We start from the raw sequence: 16,057 nt of genomic DNA, 5'->3' as shown, positions 1-16,057 counted from the left end.
ATATTGACAGATATGAACTGCATCTAATGGCAGTCTATAATTACTGAGAATTGGATAAGGAAGCCCATATTGAGGAATAGGGCTCACAAATGTAACAGCTCTGATTCCGGAAATAGTATCCAAAGCCTTCAATACATGAATAACTATCATTTGGGAATAATGTCAGCAATCAAAGGAGTTAATAAGGCAACTGCTAAGAATATATATTCCTCAAGATATAGATTATACTGAATCCATGAAGACCCTTGTGCTACTATGTGTTAATGTTATAATTCTGTTGGATAAATTATATTATACAGATGAGATATATAAATAATATATGGCAAATATTATATATGAAATAATTAACTTATGTTAAGTGTGTGTGTGTGTGTGTGTGTGTGTGTGTAACTTGTGTTATAACTATAACTAATGTAAGTTAATATACTAAAGAGACATGTCTCTTCAAGAGACATACCTCTTTAATCACATGTATATTCACTCGTATGGTAACTTGGAAAACACATAAAAAATCTATAAGTGCTATTACAAGTCACAACATATCCAAAGCTTGGGGATCTTTAACAGTATGACTCGTCTTGATCAGAAGAAACATTGATTTGAGCAACATATAATGCTACCCTAAGCTATAGTTAATAACTGCAATCACAAATCATAATAGTAATATGAAAACAATCATTATAATAAAATAGCGATCTGAGGATTAGAGTAGTAAGATACACATTTAAATTCAAAGCATTTGTTTTTTATCAGCCATACTGTGGATTTATAAGACAGAGCATAAAACTACTGCATATATATACACATATTCTCGAGGCACTATTACTATTTTAATCTAAGAAGAGAAGGCAGAGATGTTACCAAAGATCGGCTTGTATCAATCCATGCAATGGATCTTTATCCCAAGAGAGGGTAGGGATCAGCATCCTATATGACTTCATGTCACGGACTTAAACCTGTAAACTTCCAAAGAATCCACTGTTGGTTTCTAGGCAACTTGGATAGCACCTGCACCTTTCATCTTGAGTTGGAATAGTAATGGATGGTAATAATTTGTACAGATGGCTTAAATCTAATAAGATGAACAGCTAATCTTATCAGTGAACATTACAATCCAAATCCTAATTCACAAGTATAAGATAAATTAAGCAAGGTACTGACAAGGGACATTACAGTGGACACATTGCACATCAATTGTCAGTACATATAAGCTTAAAATACAATTGGTGTTTGAATGGTGAAATTTACTGCTTTAACTGGCCTTTGGCCAAAGAAGTCAGAGATAATACCACAACATGTGATAAATGCCCTAGGGATGTCACATACCAAGCCAAAAGAGCTCTTGACTGAATTACTTAGAACAAGGTAACAAAGGCAAGAACCAAGATTGAGATAGGTTCCAATTCTACAAGTGCTAGAAGGAATCAATTGGATGTGGACGATGGTGAAGGGGAGGGTTTCAACGAATTTAAGACTATAGCACGTAGCACAAACACTGGTGGAGGGAACACCCATAATTTCTTTGCACGTTGTACCATGTCAAGACCATAGAGCAATCTGGAATGTACAAGGTGAAGAAAAACTGTCCATGAACAGACAATGAAGGGGATTTCAAAAAAAAAAATCCTCTACCTTGGCATTCCATGCTTGCAGATCTCCATTTTGGCAAGCTATGATGGATGATGCTGCAGCTGCAGGGCCAGGGTTCAAAGCCCCTTCTTATGATACAAAGAGAGTTGGTATGCTCAAAGATGTTCAACATGTTGTTGAAGAGCATCATTTATAATTTGCTAGTAGTGGGCGTACCATTTTTCAGATGGATAAACAAATAGAAAGAACTACTGTGACATGAGCTTCCTCATCTCTTGTTATAGAGACACTATATTTCTGAAATTTGTGGATGCATTGGATTTAATGAAAACTGCAACTACATTGGTTGAGATGCATGAATTAGTAGTAATGGATGTGAGGCCACAAAATGTGGTTCAATTTATTACAGATGATGTTGTTGCTTGTGTTGCTGATGGAAAACTCCTGATAGAAAACTAGCCCTCTATGTTTTTTATCCCATGTGCAGCACATTGCCTTGATCTAAGCCTAGAGAACAATGGAAAATTGAATGGGTTGAGGCATTATAGAAGCACGGTTACAAAATTTATCTACAACCACACGAGTATTTTGAGTATGATGTACCATTTCACAAGGGGCAAGGAACTAGTTCAACCAGGGATGACAAGGCTTGCAACATGCTTCCTTGCACTTCAAACTCTAGTTCAACAAAAAATGAACTTGAGATGCACATTTGTTTCAGCCATGTGGATGGACTTAGGCTTCTCAAATCAAACAAATGGCATGAGAGTGGCAAAATACATGTATTCCACCAACTCTTGGAAAGAATTGAACAAGTGGTACAATATTCAGAGCCTCTAGTAAAAGTCTTGAGACTAGTGGATGGTGATAATTTTCAATGGGATATTTGTATAAGACCATAGATAGAGCAAGAAGGTGACAAAGGGTAGGTTGGAAAATGATAGGATGGGATATCAGCCATTATGGGTCATAACTGATAGTAGATAGGTTGACAAATGCACTATCCTTTCTACATTGCAGGATACTTCCTCAATCCATCATTGTTCTACAACACAAATTTCACAGAGATTGACGCTCAGATCACATAAGGCTTGTTCAAGTGCACATAAAAAATGTCTCAAAGAAGAAAGAAATTGAAAGCCACAATCTCAAAGTTGCAAATGAATAAGTAGGCAAGGCGTTTTGTCATCTAGGGCTGCTGAGGAAGGCGGAACACCATCCAACCAAGTAGATTCTAATACTTTTGATAATCCATTTATTTTGTCGATGAGATCAGCAAATTTGTTAAAATTTGAAAATATTCTTACATGATATCATCTCCCCATAATGTGCTTTTCAGCTCAAGGGTGGGATTTTTTTGGTCACAGATGCAAGAATCTTAGGTGTATGGTGTAATGTCCCCTTTTCTAGCCCTTTATTTTATGATGTATAGTTACCTCTTTTTGTTATGGTCTAACCAAGTCTTTATAGTAATCAACACGAGATTTGGAAAAGTGACCCCCTGTTGCAGGCCAATCAGAGTTGTTACAACAAGGTTTTTGGGTACTAAATATTCTTAGGAAGTTAGCACAGATCAATCTTTTGGCCATTTCAGTATTGGACTGGGAACATCTCGCTAAGAGCATTCCAACAAGCTATCACGCATGGTGTTTTGACTTCAATTGAATATTAATTTAATGCCAAAAGATCCAATATTAATTAATAAAGTGACTATTAAACTAAGGCATGTGTTAATAAGTCACTTTATTATTAAAAGGGATCTTTTACTCTCCTGCGTAAAAAAGACCATTTTTTAAAATAAAAGAATTAAGGATGAAGAGACAGGAAAGGGAAACTCAAGACTCACGGCATTGGGCATTAAAAGATGAAAGCATTAGTTCATTAAAAATTTCAACATGTTTGAATAGTGGATTTGATTTCAGAATTCTCTTAGACAAACTTTGAATTTGCAGCTTTCATTTTCAGAACCCGAGGACAGAAACCTTCACGCTTCCTGGGTGGATGGGACAACCACCTTATTCATTTTATGTGGTGACTTCATGAAGGGGTTCACATTTGGAGTTGAAGGTGCATTTACAGTTTTGGCACTGTATTTAAGATTGAATTTTTATTATATTATTGTATTGCAGATTATTATAACGCAATAACAATTCTGAGGATTTTTATATGAGCAATTGCTGGTTTTTAATGCATAAAATTATCTGCTAGTATTTCTGAAACTTAGTGGGAGGTTTTGGGTTAAATATCGGAGCTGGATATTACTGTGGTTTGGTGGAAGAAATATTAAAATCTGGAAATCATCTATTTGTTGGGCGATAGTTCCATTACTATGCGTAGGGCCAAATTCTTTATTAAACTGAAGAGATGCATATTAATATTTAACCTTATATGGGATTATTAAATTTATATTTGCCATGTATAAGAGACACTGCCGTAAGAAACGTAAGAACTGATATTGATTAAGCTGAGTCAAGGCATATTTAAATGTGAGTAACTATTTGATAGGGGTCCATTATAAGTTTTAGGCATACTTCTTATTATCGGTGACTAATGTTTTAACATTTGAAGCAATATTATATTTTAAATATTGTAGGCCCTTCAAACAAATAAAAATGATAACCCTGAGGATGAATTTTTGTCTCCAGGTAAGAAGGTCATAAAATCATTATTGTCGTGGGTTCAATGAAAGAAATAACATTGTTGGGCGATTATATATTTTGGCTGAAGATTATTATTCATTCGTCTTAATTCATTTGAGACAATATTACAAGCATTGAGTATATAGGCAAAGCTATAATTAAAAGGCAGCAAGTATATTTCATCAGGCCTAATTTGTATTCAGAACTCAAGATTATAGTTGGGAGGAATTTTCCCCCCCTTTGGAAGCTTTGTCCGCAACGGAAATTTTCAAATTCACAAACCCACAAATATTTTCTGCCATTCAAACTATCAAAATTTTCTGCCATTCAAACTATCAAAACCAAACAGGAGGTTAATTTCTGGGTATTCTGTCAGTAATACACTCTAGGTATACACAAACTCATGGTGTCTCATTATGGGAGCACCTTCGAATCTGTATCTACAAAAGAAGGGTCTTGCTGAGGAATTACAACACTATGCTTATGTCAGTTTGATATAGTTCTTGGTGTTGGAAGAAAACTGAAAAGTTGCAGGAACCATCTACTTGCTGCGGACATGGTTACAGAATACTGCAAGAGGAATCCGTGGAGAGGAAAAAGAGTCGTCTGCTTCCTAAGAGTCAAGGCTTTGGTAGATCATTTCTAGTTCCGCAAGCTTTAAGAACTATTGCTTCAGTTGAGCATTGACTGGGCAAACTTTATATAGAGATAAATATTTGTATACAGGTTCATCTACAGAAAAATAAACACATTGCTTAGCCGCTCACTCTGCATACTCAAGCTCAGCAGGAATATGCCACAAATTCCAACAAAAAGTTTCCATCCAGGTCTTGTGTGTTATGAACTGGCAAGGACAAAATATTGCTTGATGCTCTTCAGCTTTTTGAAACTGGATTACACGAGTTTCTTTTTGTACTGTAGAAGCTGAAACTTGCACAGATTTGATCATGGAGAAGGTGGGTGCAGAGAATCTAAAATATCAGATATTAGCCTGACACTTGAAAGCAAGATCGTCACTGGAATCAAGAATCACATTTTACATGCTGGGCGTATGCAGTTGGTGCTGACCGAATGCATCGTGCTGGTTACAGCAGGAATAATTGTTCAATTCTTGGTGCTTAAAAACTTGTGGCCTTTGTGGAATGATTTCAGCTGTCTGGTTTTGAACTGAGGTCAGGAAATACTATCCCCCCTCCATGTAATTTGATGCCAAATACTTACTTCATTTCAATGTCAGAAGTTAGTAACTTTCAGTTTGTGTAAACCTGCAAATACATGGAGAATTTTGTTGTTGCACAAAACTGAAAACAATTTCAAAAATTTCAAACAATTGTTTGACAAAATTACGTCAGGGTACAGAGTAAAATTAATAAAAACACAAGCAGGGGTGTGAGTGCTTCTAACCTCTAAACAAGAAGATTGAGATATCAGGCTTAATTAAGTCGCAGGGAGGTTGCATCAAGATAGAAGTTGTATATCAGCACCTCGTCCCTTAAATGGTACTGTCTTCCTTGTTTGGGATTTTTGACAGTGGATATTATCTTTAATATAATACCATATGGTAAGCAACACAGAAAATTTCAGAATTCGGAATATTTCAAACATTTTCCAGCAGTGGTAAAACAGCAACAACAAACTTATCCTTATCAAGACTGAAAGATGCAGTGGTTTTGCTGCATTTCGAAATGAACTTGTGTACATCAAACATGGTGAATATTCAGTTTAAAACAAAAACAAGACAATGGAAAATCTGAAAAGTAAACACTTCTCAAAGGTATTCAATAATACATTCAATGGCAATCAACTACGGAACTTACAGAAAGAACGAGAAGTGGGCAATTGGCTCTACATAATTGGTTTACAATTGAAATCCTTGAAATCTCTGGATGCACTTCTTCCTAAGTTGGAAGAATACGAAATAAGTTTGTCCAAAATAGACCAGACAGATTGAAGGCAGATTGAAGGCTTGTTAACAGCCCTCAATGCTCGCTTTGATCCATAGAAGTTTATGAAGCATCCACATAGAGATGTTAGGCTTGCCGGGGCTTCATGTCTTAATGAGATTACACCAATAACTACACCTATAACACCTTATAATGATGGTACATTGAGGAAATTTTTGCAGCTAATTGTGAAAAGTTTTCATTTACCAATTTAATTGACCGTTTGACCTTGAATGTAATGATTTGATTCTTCAAATGTTTCAATGCTTCTTGGCTGAAATCAGGAAGCATCATCCAGACAATGTAAAGACTTGCATGCACACTAATTGTGTCCTTAATCGTACCTGAAAATGATGATATAGGCAAACAGTTGCAATCAGATTTGTTGGCCATTTGGAGGAAGAAACATGCAGTACCACCTGTTGCATATAAGTTCTCAAGAAGATTGGTTGAATATAAAATTGAGAGGTTCAAGGAGCACATGACTGAAAATGAACTAAGATCAATGGGCTTACGAATTGCAGGATCTTCAGAAATGAGCAAGAACAAAATGAGAATAGAACTCACTTGCCACGTAAGTTCGACACCCAATCATGTTTGTGGTAATTCCAATAAAGGCAATGCAGCGAAAGAAATTCGGACCAGCAATAAAGTTGATGGGAATTTCACAAATTTGCCCCAACAAAATAACACAAATATGGAGAGATGAGTTCAGCTTTTGCTAAAGGTATGTGATATATAAATCTCTACATTGGTGATTTTGAGGTTGTAATTGGCACACATTCTACGGAGGATAATATTACTCAATGTGGGAGCATTTTGGAGACTCAAAATCATGAGAAATTGTTTGATAATGATAACAATAACAGTACCCTTGTCCTGGCACACATATCAATCAAACAGGGAACAGGAGATCTTCGATGACATTGATGACCTATCTTTTTAAGAGTGATTAATCATGTGTTCTTTATGCCAGCAACTCATTTATACATGATAGTGATTTAGAGAAGCAATCAAAAACAGAATTTCAGGATGATGGTGTTTTAGATGACCAGCTAGAAAATGCATGTCAGAGTGACAATGGTTCTTTGAAAAATCAGCTTAAAGTTAATGATGATATAGTTGTGGCAGCTTTAGTATGTCATGATGACACTCACACGATCATTGAAGATCTTTGCAGAAAGGCTGAGATGAAAAAAGGACAAAGTGGTATTGGAATGTGCGTCTTATGTTGTTGATTTACAAGAGGTCCAAGTAGCTCTTGAGCCCCTAAAATCAGATTATTTATATCCACTTTCAGACAGGGATTGTCTCTTAAAGGTTGCTAAAATATATGCTGATCAATTAAGGGAAAAAATGGATAAGGTTAATAAGGCTCAACGAGGAGCTCAAAGATCCTTCGGAAGCATTAGATAATTCATGGGTTGCTCTTCATGAAGCCGACAATCAGATTGTTGTCACCAATCAATCCAGGGAAAAGGAGATCAAAAGAAGGCATGAGTTTTTTGAGAAAGTGATAATAAAACTTGATAGCATTCGGCAGACTTATGACTCAGATAGCTGCCCCAAGAGATCAAGTAACATAATTTTGGATCACATTCAGCTAGTAGATAATTCTTTGTTTGAAGTGGATGTTGATTGGACATTTGATAATCCATTTTTTGAGCTGAATGCATAAGATCTTTCTGTTCTCCAAAATGAGGATAGGAATGATTACAGGGTTGTGAACCCAAGTGCAGTTTCTTCTAAAGAGTTTTGGTCACAAGATTGGGGTGGTGTATCAATTTCAAGAAATAGTACTGCTTCTCACTCTTTGATTAGCCTATACATGGTTCCAAATTCTGACTTACATACCAGTGGAAGGACTCTATGCTTCAGCAGCTGAATAGATCTTGGTTGAGGATTGATGGGAGCTATAGTTTAATCATAGAGAATGAAATTTTATCCCCTTCATTACCCATGACACCTATGTACTCGGGGGGAGGGGGTCAGATTGATGATTGTAGTACCAACCACACCACACCTTTGGTGTTGATTTCATCTTTTGAGCAGTTTGAATTCTTCATTGGCAGTTTAAGATTGGCAATTATGATTTATTGTATGCCTATGATGGGTATTATGCATATCCACGGGTGATCATTCACAGAGGGAGAGTTGTTCAGTGTTAATAGCTCCTCAAGATATTTATATCTCCTCATACCAGATAGCCATGACAGTATGATATTGTGAGATCCTAGTGACGACATGGTTGATGCATTATTTCAATGGAGTTTCAATGAGTGGCTTCACAATTCTGAATATATTTCTTGTATTAGAATAGAGCAGCGAATTCATGAAACAGTTTGCATGAGCATGATATGGGATCCAGGTATTTTGGTGACAGTATGCCGATGTTGATTGCTTGAGGACAAGCAAGGAGGATTGCAATGTCTCCTTTTCTAGCCCTTTATTTTTTGATGTGTCATTAGCTCTTTCCACCATGGTCACATGGGCTAAGCAGGTCCTTATAGTGATCAGTGTAAGTTTTGGCCTAGGCACTTCCTGTTACAAGCCAATCGAAGTTGTTTTGACAGGGTTTCTGAGCACTTCCCATTTTTAAAACGTCGGCAAGGATCAATATTTTGGCTATTTCAGTAATGGAGTATTTTGTTGAAACATTCCAGCAAGCTATCACACATAGTCTTCTTAGTTCAATTGGATATTTATTTTAATGCCAAAAGATTCAATTGTTAATTAATACAGTGACTATTAAACTAAGGCACATATTAATAAGTCTCTTTATTATTAAAAGGGGTCTTTTATCCTCCCAAGTGAAAAAGGTCATTTTTAAAATAAAAAAATAAACGATAAAGAGATAGAAATAAAGAGTTATAGCATTGATCATTAGAAGATGAAAACAATAGTTCATTTCAAGATGAAAACTTAGAAGCTTGCAGCTTTCACTCTTTATTATTAAAAGGGGTCTTTTATCCTCCCACGTGAAAAAGGTCATTTTCAAAATAATAAAATAAAAGATAAAGAGATAGAAAAGAGAAAATAAAGAGTTATAGCGTTGATCATTAGAAGATGAAAACACTGGTTCATTTCAAGATGAAAACTTAGAAGCTTGCAGCTTTCATTTTCAGAACATGAGGATGGAAACCTTCATGCTTCTTGGGTGGATTGGATGCAGACCTCATCCACCTTATGTGGTGAATATTCATGCCAGATTTTACATCGAGAGTTACAAGTTATTAGAATATTATAATGTTTCTTTAACAATCATCTTGCTTAGACTTTAATTTATTAGGTAGTTTCTGATTTTGTCTTTAGTTCACGCTTGTTTCTTTTACAAACATCATCTTTGTAAATTTATATAAGGAGCTTCCATCTCGTTTGTTCAATTCAACTAAAAAACATCAATCTATCATAACATGGTATCAAAGAAGGTCGATGGGATTTTCTAAAATTTGACGAAGAAGCTCTTTTGATCTGGTATTTTCCTAGGAAAAAATAATTTGATTTTATGAAATAAAAATCGTTGGAGGTATAGGCAAGAGCCTACAACACAATGGTAACTTGTAAGCCTCTCATGTGGGAGGTCTTGGGTTTGAACCTACTCAAACTTAACACTTAATAATAATTAATTTCAACACATAATAATAATTAATCCGGGCTTTGGCCGTTTATGAACCAAAAAAAATGGGTATTTTATGAATATTTTGTAGTTCTTCAAAGATTTTCCTAAAAATTGCAAGCTTGGTTGAGGGTTTTGATGCTGTGATTTCATGGTTTGGGCAAAAGTCTCTAATTATTTTACGTTGCATGTTGTTTGCATGTGCTTTTTCTGAGTTGCATGTTCTTGCACACATTGTTTTACCATGCAAAGTCTCATGTTTTGTAATATTTTCCCTTAAAAACTATTTGATGGGTTTTCATCTTTTTTTCCAGAAGAAAATAAATTTTGAATCTATAATTTGCAAAGTTGTGTGGAATTCTTTTATGGGTTTATAATTTTTTCTTGAAAAATTATCTGGTGGGTTTAGAATTTTTCCCTAAAAATGATATGTTAGTTTTTATTGTTTTCCTAAAAAACGAAGCTTTGTATTCTCTAATCTATGTCTCAAATTCTGTTGTATGGTTTTAATCGATTTTTCACCTCAAAAATTGTCTGGAATTTCTGATTTTTCTCCTTTAAAATCATGTCTTTTTGCAATCTATTTTGGGGTATCATGCTCATCTGCAAAGTTTGGATGGTTTGTCGATTTTTCCTCAAAATCGTGCTAGTTGTTCTCAGTGTTTGTCTTTGTCTCTAAGGAAGAGCATCTTTGTTATCCAACATCAGGTTGGATGTTTTGTGATGATTTCTAGTCAGATGTTTTAAAGATTTTGGGAAAGTAAGTGGCAAACTCATCTCAGTGGTAGAGTCAATGGCAAGCTCTTGTCTCTTTTTGCAAAGCTTTCTAAAGAAGGGGCACCCTTCTCTATTCTTTTTTGGACGGATTTTGGCTACTTGGTCATTTAAATTTTGCAAATTCGGAAGGGGTTTCAGCAATAGCAACAAAATGTTTTGTAGAATTTGTGACCAAAAGACAACGGTTAGATGATGACCACTAAGGGAGGGTATTAGAATATTATAATGTTTCTTTAATGATCATCTTAATTAGTCTTTAGTTTACTAGGTAGTTTCTATTTGTACCGTTAGTTCACAATTGTTTCTTTTAGAAACATCATCTTTGTAAATCTATATAAGGAGCTTTCATCTCCTTTGTTTAATACAACTAAAACATCACTTGACCATAACACAAGTGTATTTTAGTTTTTCCAATCTAACAATTGGCAATGTATTTAAGATTGGGTTTTTTATTAAATTATTATATTGTTGATTATTATAATGCAATAAAAATTCCGAGGACTTAATATGAGCAATTGCTGGTTTATTTGCTGGTTTTTAATGTATAAAAATATATACTTGTATTTCTGAAAAATATTAGGAGATTTTGGGATAAATATCCGGGTGGGATATAAAGATGACAAAATACATTTTGACCCAACCATTGAGCTCATCTACTTGTGAGCATAATTGGAGTGTTTCTAAACACACACATTCCAAGAAACGTAATTGTTTAACACAAAAATGGATGAATGACTTGGTGTTTGCTCACCACAACCCTCACTTGAAGTTCATGAAAGCTCAAGAGATGAGTTTCAATAACTTGCACTCTATTGAAGTTGTACTCATTGTGTTTTCCACTTGTAGGCAAAGACTAATTTCCACATGGAAAAAAACAAGAACTATTGAGAATGACGCCCATTGACCTTAATGAGATGGATCCAAAGTTTGAGTGGATTGTTGTACCTCAAGTGATGATGCTAATGTTAGATGATTACGCTATCAACTTGAAGATTTGGAAATCATGGAAACGATAAACGTTTTGAGTAGTGTTGTTGAAGGACTTAGGTAATGGACTTCCTACAGAAAAACATCAACAAGGCCTTCTATCCCCTACCATGTCGTTGGCCACATTTGAGTTTTTGGAACTTTGTACTTGGTTTATAAGTTGATTGTATAAAGGCACAAACTATACTATAATTGACATTTTAATATTTGTCTCCATCTAGTTATTTTTTATGCTATTGTGGTATGTTGTGTGCAATGTAATCAATGATATGAACATAAACAATGAAAATAAATTTTCTACAATTTATTGGTTGAATTTTATATTTGATTTACTCCCAATACTATAATGTCGAAATACCCTTTAATTTTATTTAATTTTTTAAAGTTTTTTTTACTTTGTTGTTCTTCCACCTTTTATGTTATTTTGTAAGTCTGAATGTTTCTTATTTATTCAAAAAGATCCTACTCCTCTATCTACCGATTTTTTCCTAGAATGACTTATGTTTCTATGGTTTGTCAAATTCAAAGATAGGAAGCACATGAGTACTCCTAACAGATCAAGATTTCAAGCCCAAGCAAGTACAAGGATTTTAATTAAGAAGTTCAAAGGAGGGAAAAAGTTCATGAAGATGAATCAATTTGTGAATATGGGTCATTACAATCAATGGAAGATTGAGAAATGTTGGGAATCAAGAAATAATACTAGAGATACAGACTTCTTTATGATGATGATGAAGAGGTGCAATAATTAGAGTCAACAAAATAAGCATGCTAAGGTGGCGCCCACTCATCTTCAACTAATTAGATGTCTCCAATTCCACGTGTCAAAGCTCATCCAAACATAATTCCAGGTGTATACATGGAGTCCACTTATTGTTACAACCTAACCTATTTTCTCATTGATTCAAATAAGCTATGTAATTTTCCCCTTGGCCCGTAAACTAGTGGCCATTTTTAATTTGACGACATTTAGCAGTTGTCACTACTAGTTATATTAGGGTTGTGTTGGCATAATCTTGGTCATTGGATCTAAGTCAATCTTGGCCATTTATTGTACTTGAGCTCCCCATATAAGATAAGGCCTTTTCATTTGTAAACATAGATTATTGAAGAAATTGTTGCTAATATACTAGCAAATTTGCTCCTTATTAAAAGTTGTCTTTGCACGGTGAACGCTTGTGAACTTTTGGAGTATTGCATGGTTTCCTACATTGCTCATTTAGTTGAAATTTGTTTAAGTTGATTAAGATATAGAGTAATTCTAGTAAGATAGTAAGCTAGATTAGCTGATGAGAGATTTTGTTGTTGTTGAATGCATCATGAAACTAGTGTCCATACTTTTTGGTGTTTGTTGATTCCAAATAGTGAAAGCTTAGTCTAGGCCTAATTGCAAGCACTTCACTTCAACTACATAATGATCATTGATTCACACTACTTCTAATTTTGATGAGCATTGGTGATTTGAACATCATACATGCATCCTTCAAAGATTGCACTCTCCTAAGCATAATCCACTATGTGAGGCTAAGACTAGTTTTGTCTCAACACAACATCAACATCGCCTTCCATTAGTAGAAGTAGAAGCAGTCTAGCTTTCCAAACCCATATCCTGTTTGCATTTTATTTTGGACAACAGTTAGAAGTCGTTATTCTACTTACATCACCATATCATTTGCAAGTCAAATTAATAAGTCTAAGTGAGCTACTATAACTCACCTTGCATTATTTGCATACATCATGCCAAACGAGCTCAGCTCCACATTAAAGTAGCAAGTTTGTGGTTTGAACCTTGGAGTCGCCTCTACGATTTTTTGTGCAATCTTAACATACACTGTAATTATGGTCAAGAGTAGATCGAGCATTTTGGCATTTTATTCTGTGTTGGCGTGGTCATAAAACACGTAGCACTACTGTGCCTACTAGAAGACTCATTTACCATGGTATTTATGTGCAAGTTACCATGATAATGTTGGCCTATACAGAAAAGTTCAGCAAACTACTAAAGACTGGTGTTGTTGATGTCAACCCATCGAAGATAATGTATGCAACACATTGGCCATTTAACAATCAGAAAACATTCCATTTCTGAAAGGATACTCGGAGTTTCAGAAGAATGATAACAGGAAATATCTATTAAAAACTTTGCAGAAAAATCTGAAGCTACATGAAGGACAAAAATGTTCTATAAACCAAGAGGAGTTCACAGTAGAGGTTGTGAGATCCAATGACAAGCTATCTTCAATTGATCCACCACTTGGGTGGAATGACATGAACAATTCTAGCAATAGCAGGAATTTCTTGTGATTTTTGTAATACTTACAATTCAGTAAAACTTGTAGCAGCTGCAATCGGAAAACATCATACGGTATGGTTACCTATTGGCTATTATAAATGTCTTATGTGGCCTCCAAATTAGAACACTAGGTTTGTAGTATCCTTTTCTTATGACCCTGTGTGGTGAATCAGCTTAAATCTTATCCTAATACTACTGTCATAAACAGTCTAACACGATGTGATTTTTTTTATTACTGGTAATCTATATGCAATTCAAAAAGAAAAGGAAATCAGTAGGGTCTCGAATAGAAATTTATCGAGTAATCGGCAGGGTCAGTTATTTTTGTAACCATAGTGGAAAAGAAAACTTCATATTCCCGAGAGAAATATTAGTCTACTAGGTACATATATTAAGCGTTCAAACTTAACATAATTCCATCCATTCTAAGTAAAGCATAGCCCCACAAACGCATTTAGGTGTGAATCCTGGTAAAATTGATAGTAGAAATACAACATTCTTCAGTCCTGGCACTTATGCCTAAGGACTTTATTGACTCCCCTCATATAAACTTAAGGACAAAATATCCCTCAGGGTTAGCATCTATCCAGAAGGAGCTATCCCTTGCAAGTGAATTTCTGAAAAAGCGTACCTATATCGCGTTCTAAGGAATCAACTTGCTGAGAATTTAGTGATCACAAAAAGAAGGCACGTCTCGTCGCCCATATGATTGATCAATTGGATCGTTACATTACAAATCAAAATTAAAAATTTCCAAATGCGGATTCATATGATACAAGTAAAAAGAGAATCTGAAATTAGGGTTACAAGGAATACTGAATACCTTGAAATTAATGAGCATGTTCCTTGCTGTGTTTCTGGTGCTCAAGATGGCGACGCTCCTCAGGCAGAGCAACCAGATAAGAGAATAAGATGCCGCCATAGATAATATGATTCAGCGGCTCCACCGAGCTGGTCTGGATGTATTTAGCGTAGTAATTGTCAAAAGCCTTGCTCAAGCTGCTTGAAATGTACTGCCTCGATAGCATCGGCTTCACCACGGCAGGCACATCCTTCACCTTCATTCCCCTGATCTCATTATAGAACTGCCTCAGAGCCATTTTTCCTGATGATTTTCCTTCTTCCCCAGGCTAGGGTTTCCAAAATGCTGCCCTCGAACCAGTGTCTTTCTGGATGATTATTATTAGGGGAAACACGAGATTCTTCGACTAACTTGGCTATGCATCAAATTTTTTATTTTTTTTTATTTACACGTCGCCACTCTTTAAATATTTGCGAAAATTGCAAAAAATATTGAGGGTGTAAGCGTAGCATTCTTAAGCAAAGGCATTTGGAAATTTGTAAATTTGAGGTTTTATTTACTGGAGTTTAAAAAATCAAGATTTCTACAAATTTTGGTTTAGTCAAATCAAGGTTTTGCAAATCTTCATTCCGATTTGTGGGATTTTATTTGAACTGTTTGTTTCATTCGGAAGATGTGTGTGAAGACACATTTTTATGTGTAAGCTTGGAATTGAAGGCAAATTTCAAAAAGTAGTCCAATCTATTGTTTTTACACTCTTTAATTTTTTATTTTCAATTCCTACTTGCTAGTAGGAAGTTGCAAAACCTGGTTTTGAGGCAAATTTGGAAGTCTAATATGCTAATTCCATTTTGCCAATTTTGAAACAAACGCAAAAAAATTTAAATCTAGATTTTGAAAAAGCCAATTCCTGTCATCTTCCAGGAACCAAATGAGCCCTAAGTGTAAATTGGTTTAGAATGAATAATGAAATTCGGACTGATAAAATTAAAATTATATTATTATAAAAATTTTATAAATTTCAATTAAAAGTACTTAAGTAAAGTTCAATAATCTTAAGGTATAGTCTTATGAAAAGTATAATAGATATTTGTAAATTTGAGGTTCTAGATCAATTAAGTAAATATAATTAAGATATAAATTAGTTGAGAGTAAGTCTGAATAAAAAAAAAGTTGAGTGTCTAAGAAAAGCATAGCAACCTTAAGTTTCAATCTTATGAAAAGGCTAATGTATATTTGTAAACTTGAAATTATAGATTAATTAGGTAAATGTAACTAAAGTATGAATTAGTTTAGAATAAGTATTGAGATAGGGAGTGATAAAATTATATTATTGTGATAATTAAGTCAGTAGGCTTATTGTGGGAGCTTTGCTCCTAAAAAAAAAAAAATTAACGAAAATCTTGTAAG

The 16,057-nt window shown here is 34.8% G+C and overlaps 1 protein-coding gene and 1 long non-coding RNA gene across 4 annotated transcripts in view; both read right to left on the bottom strand.

The window, feature by feature from the left end:
- The window catches only part of LOC149561198 (ATP-dependent RNA helicase), a 33,769-nt gene extending 18,596 nt beyond the window's left edge, over nucleotides 1–15,173 (bottom strand). The window contains exon 1 of one of the 3 annotated variants that reach the window (XM_089825011.1): nucleotides 14,669–15,173. In XM_089825011.1, coding sequence (XP_089681137.1) covers nucleotides 14,676–14,945 — 270 coding nt within the window. In that variant the 5' untranslated portion in view covers nucleotides 14,946–15,173 and the 3' untranslated portion in view covers nucleotides 14,669–14,675. The remainder of the gene's footprint in view (nucleotides 1–14,668) is intronic. The other 2 variants (XM_089825012.1, XM_089825013.1) reach the window with 2 other exon arrangements.
- LOC149561199 (uncharacterized) lies at nucleotides 4,522–5,770 on the bottom strand. Its single transcript, XR_016363790.1, has 2 exons — nucleotides 5,634–5,770; nucleotides 4,522–5,494 (listed from the first exon to the last, which is right to left on the bottom strand). It is a non-coding gene; the product is annotated as an uncharacterized LOC149561199 (long non-coding RNA).
- Nucleotides 15,174–16,057: the final 884 nt, after the last annotated feature.

The sequence above is a fragment of the Cupressus sempervirens genome, chromosome 4 (assembly GCF_028749045.1).
Source record: "Cupressus sempervirens isolate cs-2001-9-10 chromosome 4, ASM2874904v1, whole genome shotgun sequence".
NCBI lineage: Eukaryota > Viridiplantae > Streptophyta > Pinopsida > Cupressales > Cupressaceae > Cupressus > Cupressus sempervirens.
This window is presented reverse-complemented; position numbering and strand designations above follow the sequence as displayed.